General features: G+C 34.6%; 1 protein-coding gene across 1 annotated transcript; it reads left to right on the forward strand.

Moving 5' to 3' along the window:
* Positions 1-7: 7 nt before the first annotated feature.
* On the forward strand, positions 8-23,051 carry LOC115436148 (microtubule-actin cross-linking factor 1-like). Its single transcript, XM_030158914.1, has 16 exons — positions 8-22; positions 1,676-1,845; positions 2,437-2,596; positions 4,038-4,232; positions 5,096-5,221; positions 7,366-7,509; positions 7,637-7,825; positions 9,094-9,208; positions 10,760-10,926; positions 12,794-12,956; positions 14,289-14,443; positions 14,524-14,598; positions 16,170-16,287; positions 17,484-17,629; positions 18,961-19,081; positions 22,518-23,051. Exons 2-16 carry the CDS (start codon positions 1,709-1,711, stop codon positions 22,541-22,543), a joined length of 2,037 nt encoding a protein of 678 aa, XP_030014774.1. The 5' UTR covers positions 8-22; positions 1,676-1,708; the 3' UTR covers positions 22,544-23,051.
* The last annotated feature ends 961 nt before the right edge of the window (positions 23,052-24,012 follow it).

Raw genomic sequence — 24,012 nt, forward strand, 5'->3', positions numbered from 1 at the left:
ACAGCAGCTGACGGAGCAGAAGGTGAAGACAATGACTCCTGTCATCTGATCAACATTGAACCCTTTTAGGACGATTTGGTCTCCGGCGCAACAATTTATGTCTATGTCCATTCAAATTACTGTACTTATTGAACCATTTACACAAAATCTGTCGACTGAGGTTGGGCTCTTTTTATTGGTCTAGAACACATGAGGGTAGAGGTCTGCATTGGCTGAGGAGGAGGGGTGGAAGTGGGCGGGGCTTAGAGCAGCAGAGTGTAGTCGGTGAGAGAGGAATGCATTGGAAATAATCTAAATCTTACCAAGTGTATTTTTCTCATTTCTAGTCCAAATATCTCATCACACTTAAAATCAGACAGAGTCACCTAAAGAGGAACTTTTCAGTGAGATATAAGAACTGATTTATAGACAGTAGATCTGGAAAATCTGATTTCAAGAAATCTGAACAAAATAATTTTCACTTTTTCCATTGGCAGATTTTTTTTGCTTGAATTAAGCAAAAAAAAATTTTTGCTAGAACACACTATTTTAAGCATTTATTACATATAATAATGATAATTAATGGACAGATTTTTAACATTAAGTTCCTCTTGAAAAAAGGTGCAAAAGAATTTTCTTACTCTTTTATTATAAAAACAGCATAAATCAGTTTTGGCCTGTTCTAATAGTCGTCCTTAAAGGGTTCATTTCTGTCCATGATAATCCTCTAACTCAGGGATCTGCAAGCTTTACAAACAAAAGAGTCATTTTTGAGTTGAAAAAGGAGAAAAAATGTGACCGGAGCCAAACAAAAAATATCTAAACACATCTACATTTTACCATAAACGGGCTGTTCTTCTGTAGCCTATTTGTGATTAGTTTGTTATTTAACTATTTAACTTTGTATTTCCACTACAATAATAAAATGTTTGGTGCATTTATGAAATTATACAACTACATTAAATAAAACATTCAAGTTTTGTACAATTTTCTAATGATGTACACTATTTCCAAACAAAATTGTATTGTGTAATAGATAAAAAGCTCAGCTTTCATGTATATAGGCTGACTTTTAAACAGCCAAAATACTAACAAATGCAAACTGAGTATCTTGTATTTAATTCAGCAAGAAAATAATGCAGTGTGACACACATTTTGGTTTATATGTTTTCAAAAAATTATTTTATTCAGTGTATAGCCTGCACATTTTTACAGATGGATAATGTTAGAATTGATTTAGGCCTATAACAGTGTGAAAGAGTAATGGTTCGTTCAGTTTATTTCAAAATGCTCCTTATGTTTTTTGACAAGTGGAGCCATAGAGAGAGGCTAAAGAGCCACATTTGGCCCAGGAGCCATAGGTTGCAGACCCCTGCTCTAACTCCTGATTCTTTGTCTGTCTCCAAGGTTTTGCATAATGACGTTATGTCCCACATTCGGACATTTTTTCATAATATGATAAAAAGTCCTTTTTTTTGCCATAACACAGTTTTAAGCATTTATTACAAGTAATAACAGTAATTAATGAACAGATATTAAAAGTTAAGTTCTTCCTGAAAGAAGGTGCAAAAAAATTATTTAAAAAATACATTTTCTGACACTTTTATTGCAAAAACATCATAATTAAATCTGGATCTGTTCTAATGGTAGTCCTTAAAGGGTTAAGGCTTTAACTGACTGACCTTATCTTCATCAGGAGTTCCAGAAACTGCTGAGGACGAAGAGGCCGATGTACGAGGCCACGTTGAAGAACGGTCGTAGCCTCCACGAAAGAGCAGCGAGTGTCCACGACCGGCAGCATCTGGAAAACCTGCTGGCGGAGCTCAAAGACACATGGGATACGATCAGTGGGAAGTCCATGGAGAGGTAAAGAGTCCGACGCCATGAAAATACAGCAAACAGATGGTCATTCAGGTTACGTTCACACGGCAGGTCTAAATGCACAATTCAGATTTTTGGGTGAAATACAATTTTTTGTGTGCTCATTCATATTCCACATTAAATGCAACTTCAATCAGTTTTGAGTCTGAACTGAATGTGACCCTGAAGTGACCCACATGCATAAAAGAGGTCCTGATGGAATACGTGACCATGCAGACACACACAGTGTTTAAAAGGAAATGCTTTTGAATTGTGACGTTTGTCGCATTTCAATGATGTAAAGGTCGGATAAATACGACCTGGCCATTCAGACTGAAGTCACATTGTAAAATATCAGATACGTATCGGATTTAGGACCACATATGAAAGTGGTCTGGGTCGGATTAGTGCTGTTCAAACTGTCATTAACAGATCGAACAAAGGTCACATATGGGTGAAAAAAGTCGAATTTGGGCCACATTTGTCTGCAGTTTGAATGAAGTCTAAGTCAACGACCACGGAGGTTTCATCTGGGTTTGGTCTCATCTGGGTTTGGTCTCACCTGGGTTTGGTCTCACCTGCGTTTGGTTTTTCCAGGCAGCATAAGTTGGAGGAAGCGCTGCTGTTTTCCGGCAGATTCACGGACGCCCTCCAAGCCCTGAACGACTGGTTGTACAGGGCGGAGCCTCAGCTCGCAGAGGACGTCCCAGTGGGCGGAGACAAAGACATGGTCAACAACCTGATTGATAAACACAAGGTGGAGTAGACATGAGTTATATTTAATATTGATGAGAGAGGTTTAGAAAAATAGTACACTTTATAAAACTCACATCTGCAGAAATAATTTTAAAAACTGTGTGTAGACCTTTTACTCTTCTTCATCTGTGACGTAAAAAGGGTTCATTAATCCTAGGACCTATTTTTGAAGCAACTTCCAAATGGATTTCCTTTATGATTTATCACCATTTATTATAATATTATTCTCCGCTTTTTTCTGTGTAAATCCTGTATTTTCTTATATTTAATTCACTGATCATGTAGATGTTCATTAAAGCTCAGAGTAAATTCAAATGTTATTATATCAAAACAGAAAAAATTCTGTGACTTTTCAGCAAAATATGTTAATTCTTTAATTAGTTAATAAAACTACCCTTTTACGCAGATAATACTGTCACCTACATTACATTACATTAGCAGTTATTTGTGTTCATTTCTTTTTGTATTTGTCACGTATTTAATGTATTTCAGGTGAATTATCCATTATTTTTGTTTTGCATTATTGTGCATTTTCACAACATCAAGACTATTTTTGTGGTGACTTCTAAATTAATTTCGCTCTACATTTAATCCTTATTCAGTCATTTATCACCATTTTTTGTAATTTTAGTCTCTGTGTAAATCATATATTTTCCTATATTTATTTCACTGATCATGTAGATGTTCACTGAAAGTCAGGATTAATTCAAAGGTTATTAGATCAGAACAGACAAAACTGAAGAAAAATTCTTTTTCAATAAAATATATCATTAACTGATCATAAACCCAGTGTGTCCATCCACTGTCATTGATCCAACTCCATGGGTTTTACTGTTGAATCAATGTTGTAGAAGATGACAGATGACATCCTGCAGATAGTTCAATAGAACCAGCACAGAGACTTTAATCTTGACTTTAAGGGACAAGTAGATTAGCACATCATCCACAAAACAATGTAACTGGATGTTGTGCTTTGTAAAAATTGAACCCAGGGGCAGCATATACAAAGAAAACAGGATCCTGAATACAACCCTGAGGCACCCCAAAGCCTTCAAATTCAACTGGTATTACTAAACTGAAGAAAAAGTGACTTTTTCAACAAAGATATCAATAACTGAACGTATAAACAAGTGTCACCATCCACGGTCATTGATCCAACTCCATGGGTTTTACTGGTGAATCAGTGTTGTGGAAGATGACAGTGTTTCCATGGTAACTTACAGAGCCTCTGAACGTCCAAATGGTCATATCTGATAACCATGAAAAGATGAATAACTGTATTTTACACCAATCATTACATGTATTGATAGGATTAGTGGATCAACAGGTATTAAACAGTTTATAATAGTAGATGGTTTTGGTCTTTGAAGGTAAATCTCTACATGTTCTGTCTGTTTTTTATGTTTTACTGTTTCTTTAAAAGTGTGTTTTCTCTCCGTCAGGCGTTCCAGAAGGAGCTGGGGAAGCGAGCTGGGTGCATCCGGACCCTGAAACGCTCGGTTCGGGATCTGACCCGGAGCAGCACGGCTGACGCTCATTGGCTGCAGGAGCAGATGGACGAACTGGAGGGACGATGGGAGGCCGTGTGCAAACTGTCCGTCAGCAAACAGGACCGGCTGGAGGCGGCGCTTCAGCAGGTATAGAACCTGACTGAAGGGCCAACGGCGTCAGACTGATGGGTTTAGACTGAAAGTGTCTGAGTAGAACTAGACATGACTATGAGACTCATAAACATCATGATTATGTGATAAATCAAAGCTGACGTGTCACCATGTTATTAGCTAAGCGGACGATAGGTCTTGAGATAGTGTGAAGGTGCATCATCTTTGTCATATATTAAATGTATCTTCCTTGGGACATTGTCTACAAAGTTTGTTCACAGTTTTGGGAAATTGTGATTTTTGAATTTCTGACAAATTTTTTGAAATATTAAGAATTTCCTTCTAACGGACCATATATCAGTTTAGTCCCTCTCAAATATGGACTTTCATTTGGGTCCATGACCTTTGACCTTGAGTGACCTCAAAGGGCTGAACTCAAGGTCACTAATGTCTAGATTTCAGCAGTCTTTTTCTCTGACACTAATGGTCGGATTCATTTACATTTTTATATGCATCTTCTTGGGACAATGTCTACAAAGTTTATTCACAATTTGGAGAAATTTTGATTTTATTTATTTATTTTCTAATATTACAAATGGTCCTTTCCTTCTACTGTCCATATTTTGATGGTTTATTACATGTAAATGGTTCCAGATATCAGTCTAGTTCCTATTGATCAGTGATAGAAGTCATATATGGACTATGATTGGATGAGTTCAGTTCTCCTCCAGTGAAAGTCCCGCCCACTTTTATAGTTAGATTGATGTGCATCCAGACCACAGGACTGGAACATAGAACAGAAACTGACAACCTCACACATTCAACTGGTTCTGATCCACATAGAACAGACACTGACGTACAGAAACACTAGAACTGTTTTCATCTTCGTTTCCTCGCAGGCAGAGAAGTTTGACGGCCTCGTCCACGCCTTCATGGAACGACTGACGGAGGCCGAGAGGATCCTGAAATATGGAATCGTACCCGAGGACGAGGACGGGCTGAGAGCCTTCAGCAAACAACACAAGGTCAGGATGTTACACAACTGTCATGTCTGTGTGGGTGCTTTTGTCCATATCTACTCTGCCTCCAGGGGGTCAAAGGTCATGGTCTGTTACAGAACAAAAACCTGCTGTTGATTCACTGTGACTCAAAGACTCACTTGAACCCTTAAAAACCCAGAGGCTAATAAAAAAAACAAAAACAACAAACAAAACCCAGAGGCTTTTGTTTTTTCAACATCATCAGCATAATGAGGAGAGTTTCACATGTTAAAATACAAATGCACTTTTTCTAAGAATGGGGATCATGTATAACCTCTATCCAGTCCTCCATTTTTGGTGCATCCTTTTTAGCCACTTCCTAGTGACGGCTTGTTTTTCCTGTTTTTATTGACCAAAAACATTGTATCCTCAGTAAAATGGAATAATCTGTTTGGTTAAAAAAAAAAAAAAAAGTCTTCAAATTTTCCATAATAATTTAGTCATAAATGTAAGTGCTAATTCATCTGCCATAATTAATGTTAAAAAATAAATACACATGATAAAATATCCAAGATAAAATATGGTTATTATACAGTCAGTAATGGTTTATCTGTATCTTATTTGAAGGGTTAGGGTTAGTAGGTGAAATGCATCTTGGGTAACACAAGCTCATTTGGTAAAAACCTATATTCAGAAAGTCTGCACACTGATGTCCAATCTGTTCCTGTGTCTTACATCTGACCTACACCTCCAAAAGCAATGGCTGTGAGTTTAATGTGTGTTTACAGGCTAATTCAATCATATTCTGTTACTCCTGTAAGTTTAATAAGCACCTTAACACGTGCTTTTCTGTAGATGTGTAATGCTAGCTTGTTAGCCTATGGCATTCGCTAGCTTAAGTGTGTAATGTAGCTATGTATTAGCACTGTATATTAGCATGTTAATAACGCTATTGATTGGTGTTAACGATGCTAATTTGCATTTGAAACCGTAGCTACAGAGCCTCTGAACGTCCAAATGGGTCATATCTGATGACCATGAAAAGATGAAGAACTGTATTTTACATCAATTATTTCCATGTATTGATAGGATTAGTGGATCAACAGGTATTAAACAGTTTAGATCAGTAGATGGTTTAGGTTGGTGATGGATGTTTGGGTCTTTATGGGTTAATAACATTCACTTCAGAGCCCCAAACTGTCAAAAACAAGATGTTTGATTTCACTGGAAATGTTGGAAATCTCCACTTTAGATCAGATTTTATATTTGTTTGTTTAATGAACAAATCCTCAGGGTGTAATTCATGTTTGAGATGCAAAATTTCTGTATTGAGTTACTTTTTACATTGTTCAAAATTCTAAATGACTTCTGTATGTGTATATTTATTTATGTTTTTAAAACTTTAAGTATGTGTATTTAACTGCATTTCTTTTTAATGATTAAAAGTGACACATTTATTTCTTTTATTCTTTCCCCTGGAACTAAAGAGTAGAGAAATTCCAGTGCACTTGTACTGTAAGTGAACCAGTGCAATAAAACTGTCTATCTTTTTTATGTCTTTACTTCAGGAGCATATCAATAAAATGAGCAAAAATGAAGACAATTAGACATGTTTGTACACTTGCCTATTATCATTATTACCTATAAAACTGTTTTTACCACTGTTTCACTTTTTTGTTAATATTTTGTTTCATAGAGAAGTGGTTGAAAGACTTTGGTGAACAGGGAATCTCAACTCGAAAATGAATGAAAACATTTTGGAAATGAATAAAAATGAACAAAGAAATCACAGATAAATACAAATAGAATATTCAAGACAGAATGAGCAAAAATGAACAGAATTATCAGGAAAATGAACAAAAATTAAGACAATTAGACATGTTTTCTATACATACCTATTATTATTATTATTACTTATAAAACTCTTTTTTAAATTTTGTTTTTAAATTTCAAAGCATGTCAGTAAAATGAGTGGTTTATAAACTTTTGAAACATTTTCCAACAGTAGGTATTTCTGCCTCTGGGTGTTGCTCGAGGTCTTTCTGCGTTGTTCAGACTTCAGTTTTAAGTTATGACAGACGCTGGTCGTTTATACTAATTATATTTTCGTTCGGTTCCAGGGTGAGTTCTTGGATTAATTCCTAATAATAATTTGTGTCTTAGCGGTTACATAAATCCTTTGTGTGCAGGAGTCGATGGACGCCCTGGAGGCTCATGCGATGGAGCTCCAGAACATCCACTGTCTGGGGGAGGAGATCCTGGCGTCGTGTCACCCCGACTCCATCATCACCCTGAAGTCTTGGATCAGCGTCACCAAGACCCGCTACGAGGAGGTGATTGATACTGTCCCTGTGTCCTAAACTACAACTCAGTCAGTTATATTATTATACTGATGTAACTCAGTCATTTCTGTCTCTTCCCCTGGTCCTGGTCCTGGTCTTGGTCCTGGTCCTGGTCCAGGTCCAGACGTGGGCCCAGCAGCAGGGCCAGAAGATCCAGTCCAGCTTGGCAGCTCTGGAGGCTGAGAAGGAGGAGGTCCAGAGGCTCCTGGACTGGATCGGATCAGCAGAGGAGGCTCTGAACCTGAGAGAACAAGAACCTCTGCCCGACAACACCGAGCAGAACCAGGAACTCATCGACCAGCACCAAGTAGGACCCTGGTTTGATTCCACATTATAACCACAGAATTTTATTTCATTACACGTTATAACCATGTAATTTTAATTAATTCCGCACTATAACCACATAATTTTATTTAATTACACATTATAACCACATAATTTTAATTAATTCCACACTATAACCACATAATTTTATTTAATTACACATTATAACCACACAATTTTTATGTAATTCCACATTATAACCACATAATTTTATTTAATTCCACATTATAACCGCATAATTTTAATTAATTCCACATTATAACCACAGAATTTTATTTAATTACACATTATAACCACATAATTTTATTTAATTACACATTATAAACACATAATTTTTATGTAATTCAACATTATAACCACATGATTTTATTTAATTACACATTATAACCACATAATTTTAATAACACAACCATTTTTGCATATTTATTTATGTGTATTTCTTTTAATCACCATATTGATAATATATTGTCCAGTATTTACTGTTCTTTTCCTTCTACTTTTTATTATGCCTGAATGGAGCAACTGTAACATACAATTTCCCCCTGGGACTAATAAAGTATTTTGATTCTGATTCTCATCGATTCACCGTCTCAGGATCTTTTTTTTTTTTTTCATAGATGTCAAATACAAAATATGGATAGAGTTTTTGTATATGTATAAGTTGTTAGTGTATAAGTTGTATTCAGCCTAAAATCTTACTAACAATGGAATCATTGGCAGAAGGACCAGAACACTTATTAGATGGTCTTAATAAGACTATGGTCTGCGTAGGGGTGTCCACCATACGGTCCATGGGTCAAAACTGGCCTGTGAAAGGGTCCAATCAGAGGGAATAGTGAAATGCAAAAACATTTACATTTATATTAACCATCAAGGATATTAAAATCAGTTTAGATCAGGGATCATACACAGACCAGTATGATCTGAAGTGGTTTGGATCAGTAAAATAACAGAATAATCACCTATAAATGATGACAACTCCAAATTTTTCTCTTTGTTTTCATGTTAAAAAAAAACTAAATTGAATGAAAATGTTTCCATTTTCAAACTGTCCTTCACCAAATGTGACAAGGAGATTTATGTGTTCAATAAAGGTAAAAAAAAAAAAAAAAAAACAGTAAAATGTGAACAACCTGAACAACCAAGTACAACCTGGAATTAATTAGGAAAAATGAGTGTAGTTTTATCTCAGGATGATCTTTACTGTCTTCACCAGAACCTGAACACTTACAGAACATCTTTTCTCTGCAGGTTTTCACCGAGGAGTTGAATAAAAAGTTCCCAGAGGTTGAACAAGCTACGAAATCCTGCAAACACAAGAGCATTTCAAAGCAGCAAGTGTCTCCAAGTAAAAGGCCTGTCACAAGTAAGACACGAATCCTGTAAAACACCTTCACTGTCACCACTCATGAGTCACAGATCGGTGGAACAGGTGCACTATGGGTAAACTGCAGTGGGAATGATATACATCTCCTTATATGGACTTCCTGGGGGTGGGTTTGTAGGTCACATCTTAGGTTTTTGCAAAATCATCTTCAAAACTGGAGATATGATCATTTTAAAAACCCTCTAAGAACGGTTTTCACCACAGTGTCACCATGTTTTATTAATATTTTTGTCATTTACAGCTGTAGAAAAGTGGTTCAAATACTTCGATAAGCAGAGAACCTGTACTAGAAAATGAATGAAAACATTTCTTAACCAACTATCACACTCGTTTTTCTTCCCTCCTTAAACAATAACTTTTTTTTGTTCTGTCTGTACAATTGTGCTTCACCCAGTTTTTTTTCTAGCACATGATAATGTTTTGCTTATTGTACTTTACCTCTGATGCTGGATTTGATCCTCTCTTTTGTAAATCGCTTTTGATTTAAGGCATCTGCTAAATGCAATGTAAGGTAATGTAATTTGGGAAAGAAACAAACATTTTTATTTATTTATTAACTTTTTACAAAAAAACAACAACAAAAACTAAAAAAATTCAAGACAATGAGCAAATTAGTTTATAAAATGAGCAAAAATGAACAAAATTATTAAGAAAATGAACAAAAATTAAGCCAATTAGACATGTTTTTTACACTTACCTTATTTTATTCATAGATTCCACTACTTTTGTGAAGCTCAGACTTTGTTAAACCTGTTTCAACCAAAACACTTCATACACATGAGTGAAGGTGTGTTTTCACATTTTCAAAAGATCAGATCAGATAAGATAAAATAATCCTTTATTGGTCCCATGACTGGAAAATCTGCAGTTTTACAGCAGCATAAAGAAACTAAGACATATAAAAAAATATGTACAAAAATATATATAAAGCAGGACTCATTAGAAACAGTCATTATTTAAAAGTATGAAAAGTATATGTAAAAGAGTAAAGTAAGAAATATGACAATTGTATCAAGAATAATGTTATGTTCCCTCTGAGTTTTATTAATTTAATTTATTTATCAGGACAATAGAGTGGAACATAGTGGATGATCTTATCTTATAATAAAACTTTATTGTTTTATTTATTATTGTACAATGACAAACAATTTATCAGCTTCTTCCTCAGCAGTCGCAGTAAAAATGATAATAGAAATAAATCCAATAAAAGACATAGTCCAATAAAATACAGTAAATATACAGTAAATAGACACAACAGTAAAACCTTAGTCATAAATCTGACTTCAAACTCTTAGTATTGGTCTGAATTATCTCTTTCTACAGTGAACAAGAACAAACACAGACCTCAGTTACATAAATCTGAGATGGTCCTTTTGTCATTTTGATATAAAACACTTGGGTTTTGTGTTATTTGCAGGCACCTTAAAAAGGTGAATTTAAGACAGAAGTACCCTTTGGTGCCCTGAGGGTTAAACTACTGTTCAGATATTAGATGATCCAGTTGATTCATATTGGTTTTTCTGCATCCAGAGCGAAGGAGTGCGATGAAGCTGCAGCCCCCCGCCCCGGTTCCCCTGGACCACCTGGACCCCCAGACCCCCCAGCTCAGTCAGCTGATCAGTCAGTGGCAGAAACTGTGGCTCCTGACGGTCGCAAGACAAACCCGCCTGGACCAACACCACAAGATGCTCAGAGAGGTGATTGGACTGGTTTAACAGCACTATTCAGATGTCAGTGGGTCATTATGGCTACTAGAGGGCTCCAGACCAGGATCTAGAACCACAGAGGGGTGGGAGAACAGTAGTGGACACGGCAAGAATCAGTGACCCTGTTTACATCCACACCAATACTCTGATTATTATCCAATGTCTGCAGTTATCAGATTATTATTGATCATGTAAACAGGATAATCTGATCAGTTTTATCCAATAACAGCAGTAATCTGATTATGAGAAATCAGATTAACACACCTAGATTTGACCCCAATACTCAGATCTCTTCACACATGTAAACAGATTAATCTGATTTTATTTCGTTGTTTTTTTTTTTACATCCATGTGTGTAAAAAAACAAAAACAAAATCTATTTAAACTGATGTTGTGCAGCGACAACATGAATGTAAAGAAAAAGGTAAACAATGAAATAAAATGAAGGATAGCAGCAACATGTGACCTATTTTGTTGTCTTATTAGCTCCTCCCGCATTAGGACAGCTAATGCCGACACCATAGGTGTTGTCATGGTAACAAGACAAGACCGGATATTTTGAAAATGACAGGAAGTGTACATGTGACATCATAACATACGTATGAACTCCAAAAGAAATCAAATAATGGACTGAAACATGTAAACCAGTGTTTTTCGATTATCACATTTCTGAAGTGACTGTAAACGCATCGCATCTGATTATGGAAATTATTGAATAGAATAGCATAGAATAGATCTTTATTGTCACTGTCACAGGAACAATGAAAATCAGTTTAGCAGCTCAGTTCAATTTAGCAGCAAAACACTTAGTGCAAAAGGGACTGTAGGAGAAAAATTAAATAAAATGAAAATATAAGAGTATTAAGAAAAAGTAGGACTGTGCAAAGGCTCCAGAATAAAATATTAATACACATGTGCTACTAAAGTAATGCTACAACTCCTGAAATAAACAAAATATACAGGAAGAATATACTAAAGATAACTCTTTACTACAGATGAGAGATATGTACAACCAAAAGGATATATACAGGTAGTATAAGGTGCAATTATCGGATTAGTCCCAGTTATGTTTTTTTTTTTTATGGTCATGTAAACGGGCTCAGTGTAAAGTCATTGAACAGTGCCCAGTGTTGTTCCATTAAACCCATATGCTTCTTTTGTATATTTTTACTTATTACTTATTTATATTATGAAGAATTAAGAAACCAGACAGTTCTATTATTTGTATGTGATGAAAACAAAAGAAAAATGTGTCAAAAATAACACATCATTTATAGAACATGTGTCGTCGCTGATTTTGTCTAAATTTTAATGAAGAAAATGAGTTTAGTCTGAGATTTTCTTCAACAAAATGAAAATGATGATGTTGTTTGTGGTTTTAAACTCTTCTAAACATTAAAAGACTGAAATATTTTGGATTTTATTTGACACTGTGACGCAAATAAATGCTGAAGAGAAAAAATGTTCATGATAATCAATGCTACTGACTGAAAATACAGAGATGGATGTAAGTTTTTGGACAACAATGCCTGGTATTCCATTGTCCAAATTCACATGCTCCTTTTGCACATGCTCAGTTCCATCGTTTCATCCAGGACATGACATGTTGAAACTGTCAACAATTTCATTTGGTTATTTTTTCTTCTTAACAATAAGCAAACAAAAACTAACCTGCTTTTTTTTTGTGTCTGACGCAGCCACACCTTTAGAAACACCACAAAGATGTTTCTGGAAATATTTCATGATAATATTCGAGGTTGTGTCAGATTTGAACTGCGTCCAGACACTTTTTTCCACTGCTGTATTTGTATATAAATACTGATGCAGCTCCTGTTGAAATGTTTTCTCTTCTGAACAGATGGAGGAGTTCGCCAACTTCGACTTCAACATCTGGAGGAAGCGTTACATGCTGTGGATCAGTCACCTCAAGTCTCGGATCTTAGACGTTTTCCGCAGCATCGACCGCGACCAGGACGGACGCATCAGCAGGAAGGAGTTCATCGATTATGTCCTCGCCTCCAGTAAGACCAGGAAGATAAGATAAAAGATTAGATACGATACGATAAGATACGTTAAGATAAGATATGATTTAATAAGATATGTTACGATACAGTAAGATAAGATACATTATGATAAGACATGTTACGATAAGGTAAGATATGTTACGATACGATAAGATACGTTATGATATGATAAGATGAGCTACGTTACGATAAGATACAACAAGATAAGACATGATACGTTACGATATGTTAAGCTACATTACGATAAGATACAATAAGGTAAGATATGATACGTTATGATAAGATATGTTACAATACGATAAGATAAGCTACGATACGTTATGATACGATACGTTATGATATGATAAGATAAGCTATGTTACGATAAGATACGATACATTACGATATGATAAGATAAGCTACGTTACGATAAGATACGATACATTACGATAAGATAAGATACGTTACGATAAGATACGATAAAATACGTAACAATATGATACGAAAAGATACGTTACGATACGATGGGATGTAATATGATACAGTACGATAAGAGGTGATATGATACGATACGATGCAATAAGATGTGATACGATGCGATTTGGTACGATACATGGCGATACGATACAATAAGATGTGATATGATACAGTATAAGATACGTTGCGATACAATAAGATGTGATGTGATACGATATGATAAAGTGATATGGTACGATGTGATACAATACATTACAATATGTTATGATATGTATGCAATAGGTTAATTTGTTATTGGTCCCATGACGGAAAATCTGCAGTTTTACAGCAGCATAATGATACTAAGACATATAAAAAGAATATACAAAAATATAAAAAAAAAAAATATATATATATATATATATATATAAATGAGGACTCATTAGAAACAGTAATTATACAAAAGTACAGAAAATATATGAAAAAGTTCAAAGTAGGAAGTATTATAATTGTATCAAGAATAATGTTATGTTCTCTCAGAGTTTTATTAATTTAATTTAATTTATTTATTCATTAATCAGGACAATGGAGTGGAACAGAGTGGATGATCGTATCTTATAATAGAATAGAAAACAAAAGAATAGAACTTTATTTTGATTTAATTTATTTGTTTGTTTTATTTATTATACTACAGTGAAAAACTATTTATCAGCATCTTCCTCAGCAGTCACCGTAAAAATGATACTAGAAATAAATCCAATAAAAGACCTAGTTCAATAAAATGCGCTTCATATTCAGTAAATAAACAGTAATAAAACCTGTTTAATCTTAGGTCAGTAAACTGTGGCTGATAAACACATCTTCCATCGGTATCCTGTTCTTCTCCTGTCGTAGAGTTTCCAACCAACTCCCTGGAGATGAACGCTGTCGCCAACATCTTCGACATGAACAGCGACGGATTCATCGACTACTATGAGTTTGTGAGCGCGCTCCATCCGAGCCGAGACCCCTACAGGAAGACCCTGGACGCAGATCAGATCAACGAGGAGGTAAAGACGTGTTCAGGGCGAAACATCATCTGTATTTAAGTGACGTTCGACCATTTGACTGTGGACGCTGTGTTCTCCAGGTGAGTCGACAGGTGTCCCAGTGTAACTGTCCAAAGAGGTTCCAGGTGGAGCAGATCAGCGCCAACAGATACAGGGTGACCTTCTACTGCCAGATATTTAGATATGGACAAAAGGCTGTGGACACATTGGATTCAAGTGTTTCTTTTCTAACAGGGGGGTGGGATCCAAAACAATAATGACTAATGTCAGAATATAGTTTCATATTATGGGATAAATATCAGTGCATTGGTTAGTTTGGGTTAAATTATCACCTTTGTTTCCAAATGATTCAGAGTGGGTTTGAAATGAATTTAGATCAATACTGATTTAGTTTTTGGGGTTTTTTTTATCCATGACTATTATTTTAAATGTTCTTCTAAATTTCTAAAACATTTTAATGCTCTGACTGGAAATAATAATTTTCTTCCACAACTAACCATCTGCCTTCTTTTTTTGTGTGTATTTTGTTTGTGTTTTGATGCTCTTTTCTCTATTTTTGTTCATTTTGAGGCTTTTGTATTCTTTTTTGTGCCTGTGGTGTTCATTTTTAGTCATTTTGTTGCTTAATTTGTTCATTTCTCTGATATATATATATATTTTTTTTTTTTGCTCACCGTTTATTTTGTCATGTATTCTGCTCATTTTGTTGCATTTGTTCATTTTTGGGTGTATTTTGATGCTTGTGTTTATTTTTATAATTTTTTTTTTCACTGAGGAAAAGAAGTCTAACGTTAAACTTTGAGGAATTATTGATGTTTTTAAACTATATGGACATAAATATTTGGACACATCATGTCTACAGCTGTCAGATGTCCTGTTCATAAGGATTTAAGAGAAAAGCATCAATATTTCCTTTAAGTTTAATGGTAGATTTTTCTTCCTCAGTGAGATGTGAAGAAAGTAGATGGTTAGTTGTGGTAGAAAATTATTATTTACAGTCAGAGCCTGAAAAATATTTAACATCTAAAATCATAGTTATAGATAAAAAAAGAAATAAAATGAAATAAATCAGTGATGAGAGAAATTTGAGCTGATCTGAGATAAAAAACATCAATATTTCCTTAAAGTTTAATGGGAGATTTTTCTTCCTGAGATGTGAAGAAAGTAGATGGTTACTAAAAAAATCAGTAAAATGAACAAAATAAGTAACAAAATTAATTTTTAAAAAATGGAGAAAAGAGCATCATAATGAACAAAATACACACAAAAAAATAGAGTAGATGGTTAGTTGTGGTAGAAAATTATTATTTACAGTCAGAGCAAGAAAAATATTTTAGAAATTTAGAGGAAGAACATTAAAAATCATAGTCATGGATTAAAAAAAATAAAATCAATGTTGAGAGAAATGAAGTCAAAACCATCTCCAAGTCATTTTGAAAACAAAGAAAACTATTTTTAAAAAATAGATTTTATATATTATAGATTTTTTTAAAGATAACAATTTAAACCAAACTAACTAATGCAATGATATTTATCCCGTAAAATAAAACTATATTCTGACATTAGTCATTATTGTTTTGGATCCCAGATTCCTGTTAGAAAAGAAACACCTGAACTCACCATGTCCACATACTTTTGTCCACATCCTTTTGTCCATATACTTGTATTTCTGTATATTTTAGTGGTAGTGGTGTAAATCCTCTGACTCTGTGCCATGTTCGTGCAGTTTGGAGATTCCCAGCAGCTCCGGATGGTTCGAATCCTTCGCAGTACGTTGATGGTCAGAGTTGGAGGAGGTTGGACGGCTCTAGACGAGTTTCTGGTGAAGAACGATCCCTGCAGAGGTCAGTACGACACCACTGACCCCAGAAAAGTAGAGTTTAAGGAGCCATATGAGCAGGTTAAGGTGAGGGTTCAGAGGTTTATTCAACATGTGGGTCCTGGTGTGGTTTAAAGAGCACAAACTCACCACTCAGATCCATTATTTAAACTGTAAATGTAGTTTCTTTATTGAAAACCAAGGAACAGGAGTCACAAATGACTTAAATACTATATACACTTTATACAGAACATCATATGTTCTGTGTATCTATTATGTTTCACTGCATTTTCTCTGATAAATGAATAAATAAATACAATTAAATGAATAAAACTCTCAGGGAAGATAACTGATTATTACTAAGTTCTTGATACAACCGTAATATTACATACTTGGCTCTTTTATATATATTTTCTGTACTTAATATAACTACTGTTATATAAAGTCCTACTTACTATATATTATTTATATTTTTTTATATGTTTTTGTATCCTTATGCTGCTGTAACACTGCAAATTTTCCTGTCATGGGACTAATAAAGGATTAACTTATCTTAACTTAACTCATCTTATTTTAACTTATCTTATTTTAACTTCTCTTATTTAACTTATCTTCTCTTTACTTATTTTAGCTTATCTTTTTTTAACTTATCTTAACTTATCTTCTCTTATTTTACCTTATCTTATCTTCTCTTAATTTAACTTACCTTATTTTAACTTACCTTATCTTCTCTTGTCTTATTTTAACTTGTCCTTTCTTCTCTTAACTTCTTTTCTCTTAACTTATCTCATCTTCTCTGTTCTTATTTTAACTTATCTTCTCTTAACTTGTCTTATCTTCTCTTAACTTCTCTTATCATAATTGATCGTATTTTAACTTACCTTACCTTAACTTTTCTTATCTTATTTGGATTTATCTTAACTTATCTTCTCTAATTTTAACTTATCTTCTCTTAACGCATCTTATCTTCTCTTAACTTTAACTAATTTAACTTAACTTAATTTAACTTATCTTAACTTATCTTATTTTACCTTCTCTTATCTTATATTAACTTAACTTCTCTTAACTTTAACTCTTAACTGTTTCTCCACATCTCCATCTCCCTCCAGCCTGTTTCTAATTGTTAAATATGTTCTGTTTTCTGTTTCCGTGTTCCATTCCTCCTGTAAGTAACACTTTTTTACTTCATCTCGGTAAATCTTCCTGCTGTTTCCCCAACAGTAAAAGGTCGGACCAACCTGAAGATCAAGGAGAAGTACTTATCTCCATCAGGAAGTTCATCTAAGGGTTTGACGGTGAGCAGGTCCAACTCCAGTCTGAGCCTGTACAGCAGCGCCTCAGCCCCCACCAGCCCCATGACCCGCAAGGCAAGTCCCGCCTCCAGCCGCAGCATCCACACACTAACGTCTGCACATACAGTTACGTCACATTAAATTAGACCCATCTTTATCTACAGCAGGTTCCACTTGTCTTCTATTATCTACAGTATCACTCACTAACATCAGCCCACCGTTTACATTTATTATATCAATTTTATCAGTGAACACTTTATGTTTGGATGGATGTCTCCTCCGAACGTCACACTTTTACAGTTTTCTCTGTATATTTAAGGATAACTTTTGAACTCAGGGACTGTTTTTTCAAAACTCTAAACATTAACCACAAAATGTCACATCAAACTGTCAACACAGTCCCTGTAAAGACAAACGATTCTGGAAAATACCTCCAAGCTCCATGAAAAATCTGTGTTTTTGGTTAAAACATGATTAGATTAAAATTAGATTAGATCAGATTAAATTAGATGACATTAAATTAGATTAGATCAGATTAAATTAGATTAAATTAGATTAGATCAGATTAAATTAGGTTAGATTAGATTAAATTAAATTAGATTAGATCAGATTAAATAAAATTCCAGTAATGAGATTAAATGAAATGAGTTTGGAATAAATTAGATTGGATTAGAACAGATTATATTACATTAGATTACTTTAGATCAGATTAGATTAAATTAAATTAAATTAAATTAGATCAGACCTGATTGCATTAAATTAGATCCAATCAGATTAAATTAAATTCCATGAATGAGATTAAATGAAATGAGTTTGGAATAAATTAGGTTAGATTAGCTCAGATCAGATTACATTATATTACTTCAGATCAGATCGTATTAAATTAGATCAGATCAGATTAGATTAAATTAGATCAGATTAAATTAAATTAGATTAGATGAGATGAGATTAAATTAGGTCAGATCAGATTAGGTTAGATTAAATTAGATCAGATTAAATTAAATTGGATTAGATTAAATTAGATCATATTCGATTAAATTAAATTAGATCGGATTATATTAAATTATATCAGATTAAATTAAACTAGATCAGATCAGATTAAATTAAATTGGATGAAATAAGATTAAATTAAATGAGTTTTGAATAAATTAGTTTACATTAGATAGAACTTTATTCATCCCTTGGGCAGAGCTGGGCAGAATTAGCTAACTATAACAATAATCATCATCAAAATGCCTGTGCTGTTTTTTCCTTCTTTACTGGACCACACACATTTCTTTCTCATGGACTCCAGTTGTTAAATTTGCTGCTGTGGGTTCAGTTCTGTCATATTTGACTCATTTTTGTGACATACTGTATCTACCTGGTCTGATTTGACCTGGTCTGGTTCATCTGTCCTGCTGCAGGCGTTACTCAGACGGAGTTACTCAGGTGATCGCTGCCTCCGCCCCAGAAGCTCCATCGCTGCTTTGGGTTCGGATCTCCAGTTCGTCACAACAGGAGACGACAACTCCCCATCGCCATCAGGTCTGAAACCACCGCCATGATGATGCACGACAATGAACGAACATGAGTAGAATCTGCAGGTTAACCCTTAGTGGTCTGACTCTATTGTGGCCGTTGTTCAGTACTTTGGATTCTGCCTTTATATACTATATATAGAAATGTTTACTATACCCATGTTTGGTATCTTTTTTTCAGCACAACTTCATCTATCTCATCTGTCTATTATTTTTTCACTTTAACCTACTATATCAACACAAAAGGACAAAAAAACACACAAAAAATATAAAATCCGATTTGAAAAATGTATAGAATTTATTGCATAAATAACACAAAGATGCTTAACGAACTTTTTCAAAGACTTTAAAAATGAATATTGGTTCCAAATATTAGGTATATAAATTTCAAATTGTAATAAATTAAAACTAAACTCAAATATTTGATATAAAAGCAGATCTTTACATAAGTGTTTTCTCCTGTTTTCTCCCCCCTCTCCCCCACCCCCTCACACCCCCGTCCTCTTGGTTTCGGCATCTGGTTCAGGTGGGGGTCATTCTCACCCTTACCTGTAGTAATAATAATAAAAATAATAATAATAATAATAATAATAATAATAATAATAATAATAATAATTAGGGGTGTGTATCTGCAAGAATCTGGCAGTACGATACAAATCACAATACTAGGATCACGATACGATATATCACGATATATCATGATACTGTTAAAAGGCAATTTTTTTTTTTTTAAAGATTATTTCCTGGAAGAATTGAATTACACCAGAAATATGTACAAATACTAAACATATTTTTATGTCAGAACAGGATCTAATGCTCTATCACAACATTTTTCTAATTCTTCTAGTTTCCAAAGAAACTACCATCTGCCTCTCAGAGTACAAAGTGCTTTTAGGATGCTTCAGATAGCCATTACTTAATAAAAGAGTGTTGAATAATAATAAAGAAGATAGAAACAATAAAGAAAAACAAAAATAAACCTCCGCCATGTCTGCATTTGAATAAATATGTAAAAATATCAATACAGTACTTTTTACTATCAATACAGTATTGTGAAATGAAATATCACGATATATTGCAGAACTGATATTTTCTAACACCCCTAAAAATAATAATAATAATAATAATAATAATAATAATAATAATAATAATAATAATAATAATAATAACAATAAATTACATTTATAAAGCACTTTTCATTCAGCTGAATCTCAAAGTGCTACAGAGAGAAGACAGAAAACTGTATCAGGAATAAAAGACTAGGTGAATAAAACAGAGCTAATGCATTCTGTGGATTAGAATCCGCAGATTCAGTCAATTTTTTCCAGTTTGAAAAAGGACGAAAAATGACGAAGATATCCTCCTGAGACCCAGGCATGCATTTTTGTCCTCTGTAGTGGACAAGAGTTTCACAGCTTTACTTTAAGATAAAAAAAATAACATAATGTCCACTGAAAAGGACATTATATTAAAAAAAAAATAAAAAAAAAAAAAAATATATATATATATATATATATATGAAAAAACTGTTGCATCATGCCGTTTCCAATTAAGGCAATTATTTAATGTAAAATGGTGAAAATGTTTACTTACTGGGTGTCAGTAGGTTATAGTAAGAAATCTAACAACCCCCCCTCCACCTCATTTTCATAGTTTTACTCATGTTTGTTTGCTCTGGTTTCAAATGGTCATATCTCTGGTTGTATTTGCTCCATCAAGGCAAGGCAAGTTTATTTGTATAGCACATTTCAGCAACAAGGCAATTCAAGGTGCTTCACACATGACATTGAAATACAACAACAGGGAAAAAGAAACACATTCAAAACATTATGAAAGAAACATGTAAAAGGTGATTAAAAACAGCAAGAAAACAACACATAAAACCCAAAAATATAAAAACACACATATTAAAGTAAGAGTTGCAGTGCAGAGTTTCGAAGGAGAATATAAAATTTAAAAAGTCAAAAGCCTTTTAGTCAAATGCAGCAGTGAACAGGTGAGTCTTTAACCTTGACTTAAAAGAGCTCAGACTCTCATCAGACCTGATATTTTCTGGTAGTTTGTTCCAGATATACGGAGCATAGAAACCGAACGCTGATTCTCCATGTTTAGTTCTGATCAACATCAAATAAAAAGTGGGAGAGTGTTTCAAGTCCACACTTTCAAATGCAATTGTCCCCGGTGGTCTATATGACCGACTTCCGACGCTACGATGTGTTGAAAATGTCATGTGATTGAGTCACAGGGCCGTGATGTTGGACCCCTAAGGGTTAAAGGGTTTTTAAACCAGTGGTTCCCAACCCTTTTTGGCTTGTGACCCCATTTTAACATCACTAATTTCTGGTGACCCCAGACATTCAAAACGGAGACTTTTTTTTAAATTTTTGCTAAAATTTATTTGTTTTTGATCATGTAATAGTTTGCTATATATGTTGCAAATAAACGTTAATTTTAGAGGACATTTAGTCTATATAATGCATATAATTGTGGACGGAGGCAGTAAAGCCAGGTGTAGATTACTGTACAAAGGGAGAATTTTGTACAGTCAGTCCAAAGGCTGTAAATTAATACTGAACAAACAATAACTCAAACTATGAATTATGAAAGAGTTGCAGCATCTGAAACCGGCCACAATGAACATTTGAAAGAAGCAGTACCACAGTGTTTCAGTTTCAGAGTTTGTCATGTCTTTACCTCCGCCAGGAGGTATTATGATCACTTTGCTTTGTGTGTGTTTGTTTGTTAGCAACTTTACCAAACATCTTTACCAAATTGTACCCACAGATAGGCCTCGACCCTTGGACCAACCCATTAAATTTTGGGCCAAGTAGGCCAAAGTTCAAGGTCAGAGCAAGGTCACAAAATCTACAATTTTCCTATCTCTCATCATTGAGCAATTTTCGAAAATTCATAAAAAATTAAAAACGACTCCAGTTAGCCTCCAATTTGATCCACCCGTAGCTTATAACAATATCTTGTATCTGGCACAAAATTGTCCACATCCACTGTGGAATGTGGACTCTGTGGACATTTCAATTTAACATTGCAAGTCCCATTTACGACACATTTTTCGTTATAACTCAACAAATATTGATTGGAATTTAATATAAGTTGACATACACATGACTGGTACCAAGCTTCAACTTTTTCTGCTGTATGGAACAACCTTGAAACTGTTTAATTTAAAAAGAAATAGTCGATCCACACACGCACACTGTTCAGGTGCTTGGCGGAGGTTTGTGTTCTCTGAACATTTGTTTATGTATTGTGATTGTCTCTCTCAACTCACCATATATTTTTCATTAGTAAGTTCTTATTTTATTTTTTTCAATTACTAGAAATTTCAGGCTACCCCATTTGAATTCCAGGTGACCCCACGTGGGGTCCCAACCCCAAGGTTGAAAAACACTGGCTTAAACCGTGTTTCTGTTTCTGTCGTGTAGATGAAGCTGAACGCTTGCCCACATGACGACCTCCGCCCTGGACGCCACGTACGCTGCCGTCCTGAACCCAAACACAGCCTGGAGGGCCCTGAAGCAGAGATAAGAGCCGACGTGAACAGATAGAACGGCTGAAAGCGAGGCATGGGCTGCATCTGAACGGCAGGCGGCGGACTGGCCTGACCTCCAGCCGAGGCCACGGGACCAGACGCCCAAGGACGTTTAGCTTTGACAAACTGTGTGAATGTGATTCTTCTGTAAGGAGGTCAGTTCAGATGCAAGACAAACACGTTTTTATCTCCTGTTCCGTGTCATACGGCTGTAGGTGTAGGAGCTAAGACGCTGCATGGTTTCCTTTTGCATGATCCCAAGATTTTAACCCTGAACAGATTTTTTATTCCACTGTGGTTGTAATGATGAGAGTGGTGAGACTGAGACCGACTGCCATTAACCCATAAAGACCCAAACATCCACCACCGACCAGAACCATCTACTGGTACTGATCTAATCTGTTTAATACCTGCTGATCCACTAATCCTATCAATCCATGTAAATAATTGGTGTAAAATACAGTTCTTCATCTTTTCATGGTCATCAGATATGACCCATTCGGACATTCAGAGGCTCCATAGTTACCGTGGAAACACCGTCATCTTCTACAAGATTGATTCACCAGTAAAACCCATAGACAGTGGAGGAAATGAACAAAAATGAAGAAAAAAAAATCCACAAAATAATAAGTAAGGGGAAAAAATAAGATAGAAATGTGCTAAAATAAAGTAAAAAAGAATAAAATAAGCCACAAAATAAACAAAAACTGCCAAAGTAATGAATAGAAGGAACAAAAAAGGAACAAAATTGGAAAAATAATAATAATAATGAAATAAGCAAGAAAATGTTGGGTTTATGTTCAATTAATGATACATTTTTCTTCAGTTTTCTTTGTTCTGACATAATAACAGTTGAATTTGAAGGCTTTGGGATGCCTCAGGGTTCTATCCTGGATCCTGTTTTCTTTGTATATGCTGCCCCTGCGTTCCATTTTTAGAAACTGTAACATCTAATTTCATTATTTTGTGGATAATGTGCAAATTTATGCCCCGTTAATGATAGACTTTGCTGAAAAAGTCACTTTTTCTTCAGTTTTCACTGTTCTGATATAACAGTTGAATTTGAAGGCTTTGGGGTGCCTCAGAGTTCAATTCTGGGTTCTGTTTTCTTTGGATATGCTGCCCCTGAGTTCCATTTTTAGAAAAAACATCCAATTTTATATTTTTGCAGGTGATGTGCTAATCTACTTGCCCCTTAAAGTCAATATTAAAGCCTCTGTGCAGATCCTATTGGACTATCTGCAGGGTGTCATCTGTCATCTTCTACAACATTGATTCACCAGTAAAACCGATGGAGTTGGATCAATTACAGTGGATGGGGATACTTGTTTTAGGCTTGGTTAAGGATATATTTAACTGAAAAAGTCACTTTTTCTTCAGTTTCCTCT

Source organism: Sphaeramia orbicularis, chromosome 16, assembly GCF_902148855.1.
Source record: "Sphaeramia orbicularis chromosome 16, fSphaOr1.1, whole genome shotgun sequence".
Classification (NCBI taxonomy): domain Eukaryota; kingdom Metazoa; phylum Chordata; class Actinopteri; order Kurtiformes; family Apogonidae; genus Sphaeramia; species Sphaeramia orbicularis.

Coding starts and splice junctions, on each gene's coding strand:
- LOC115436148 (XM_030158914.1), top strand. CDS start 1,709: ATGTACGAGGCCACGTTGAAGAACGGTCGTAGCCTCCACGAAAGAGCA. Junction 14,444..14,523: donor CAGATCAGATCAACGAGGAG/GTAAAGACGTGT, acceptor TGTGTTCTCCAG/GTGAGTCGACAGGTGTCCCA. Junction 17,630..18,960: donor CCAGCCCCATGACCCGCAAG/GCAAGTCCCGCC, acceptor GTCCTGCTGCAG/GCGTTACTCAGACGGAGTTA.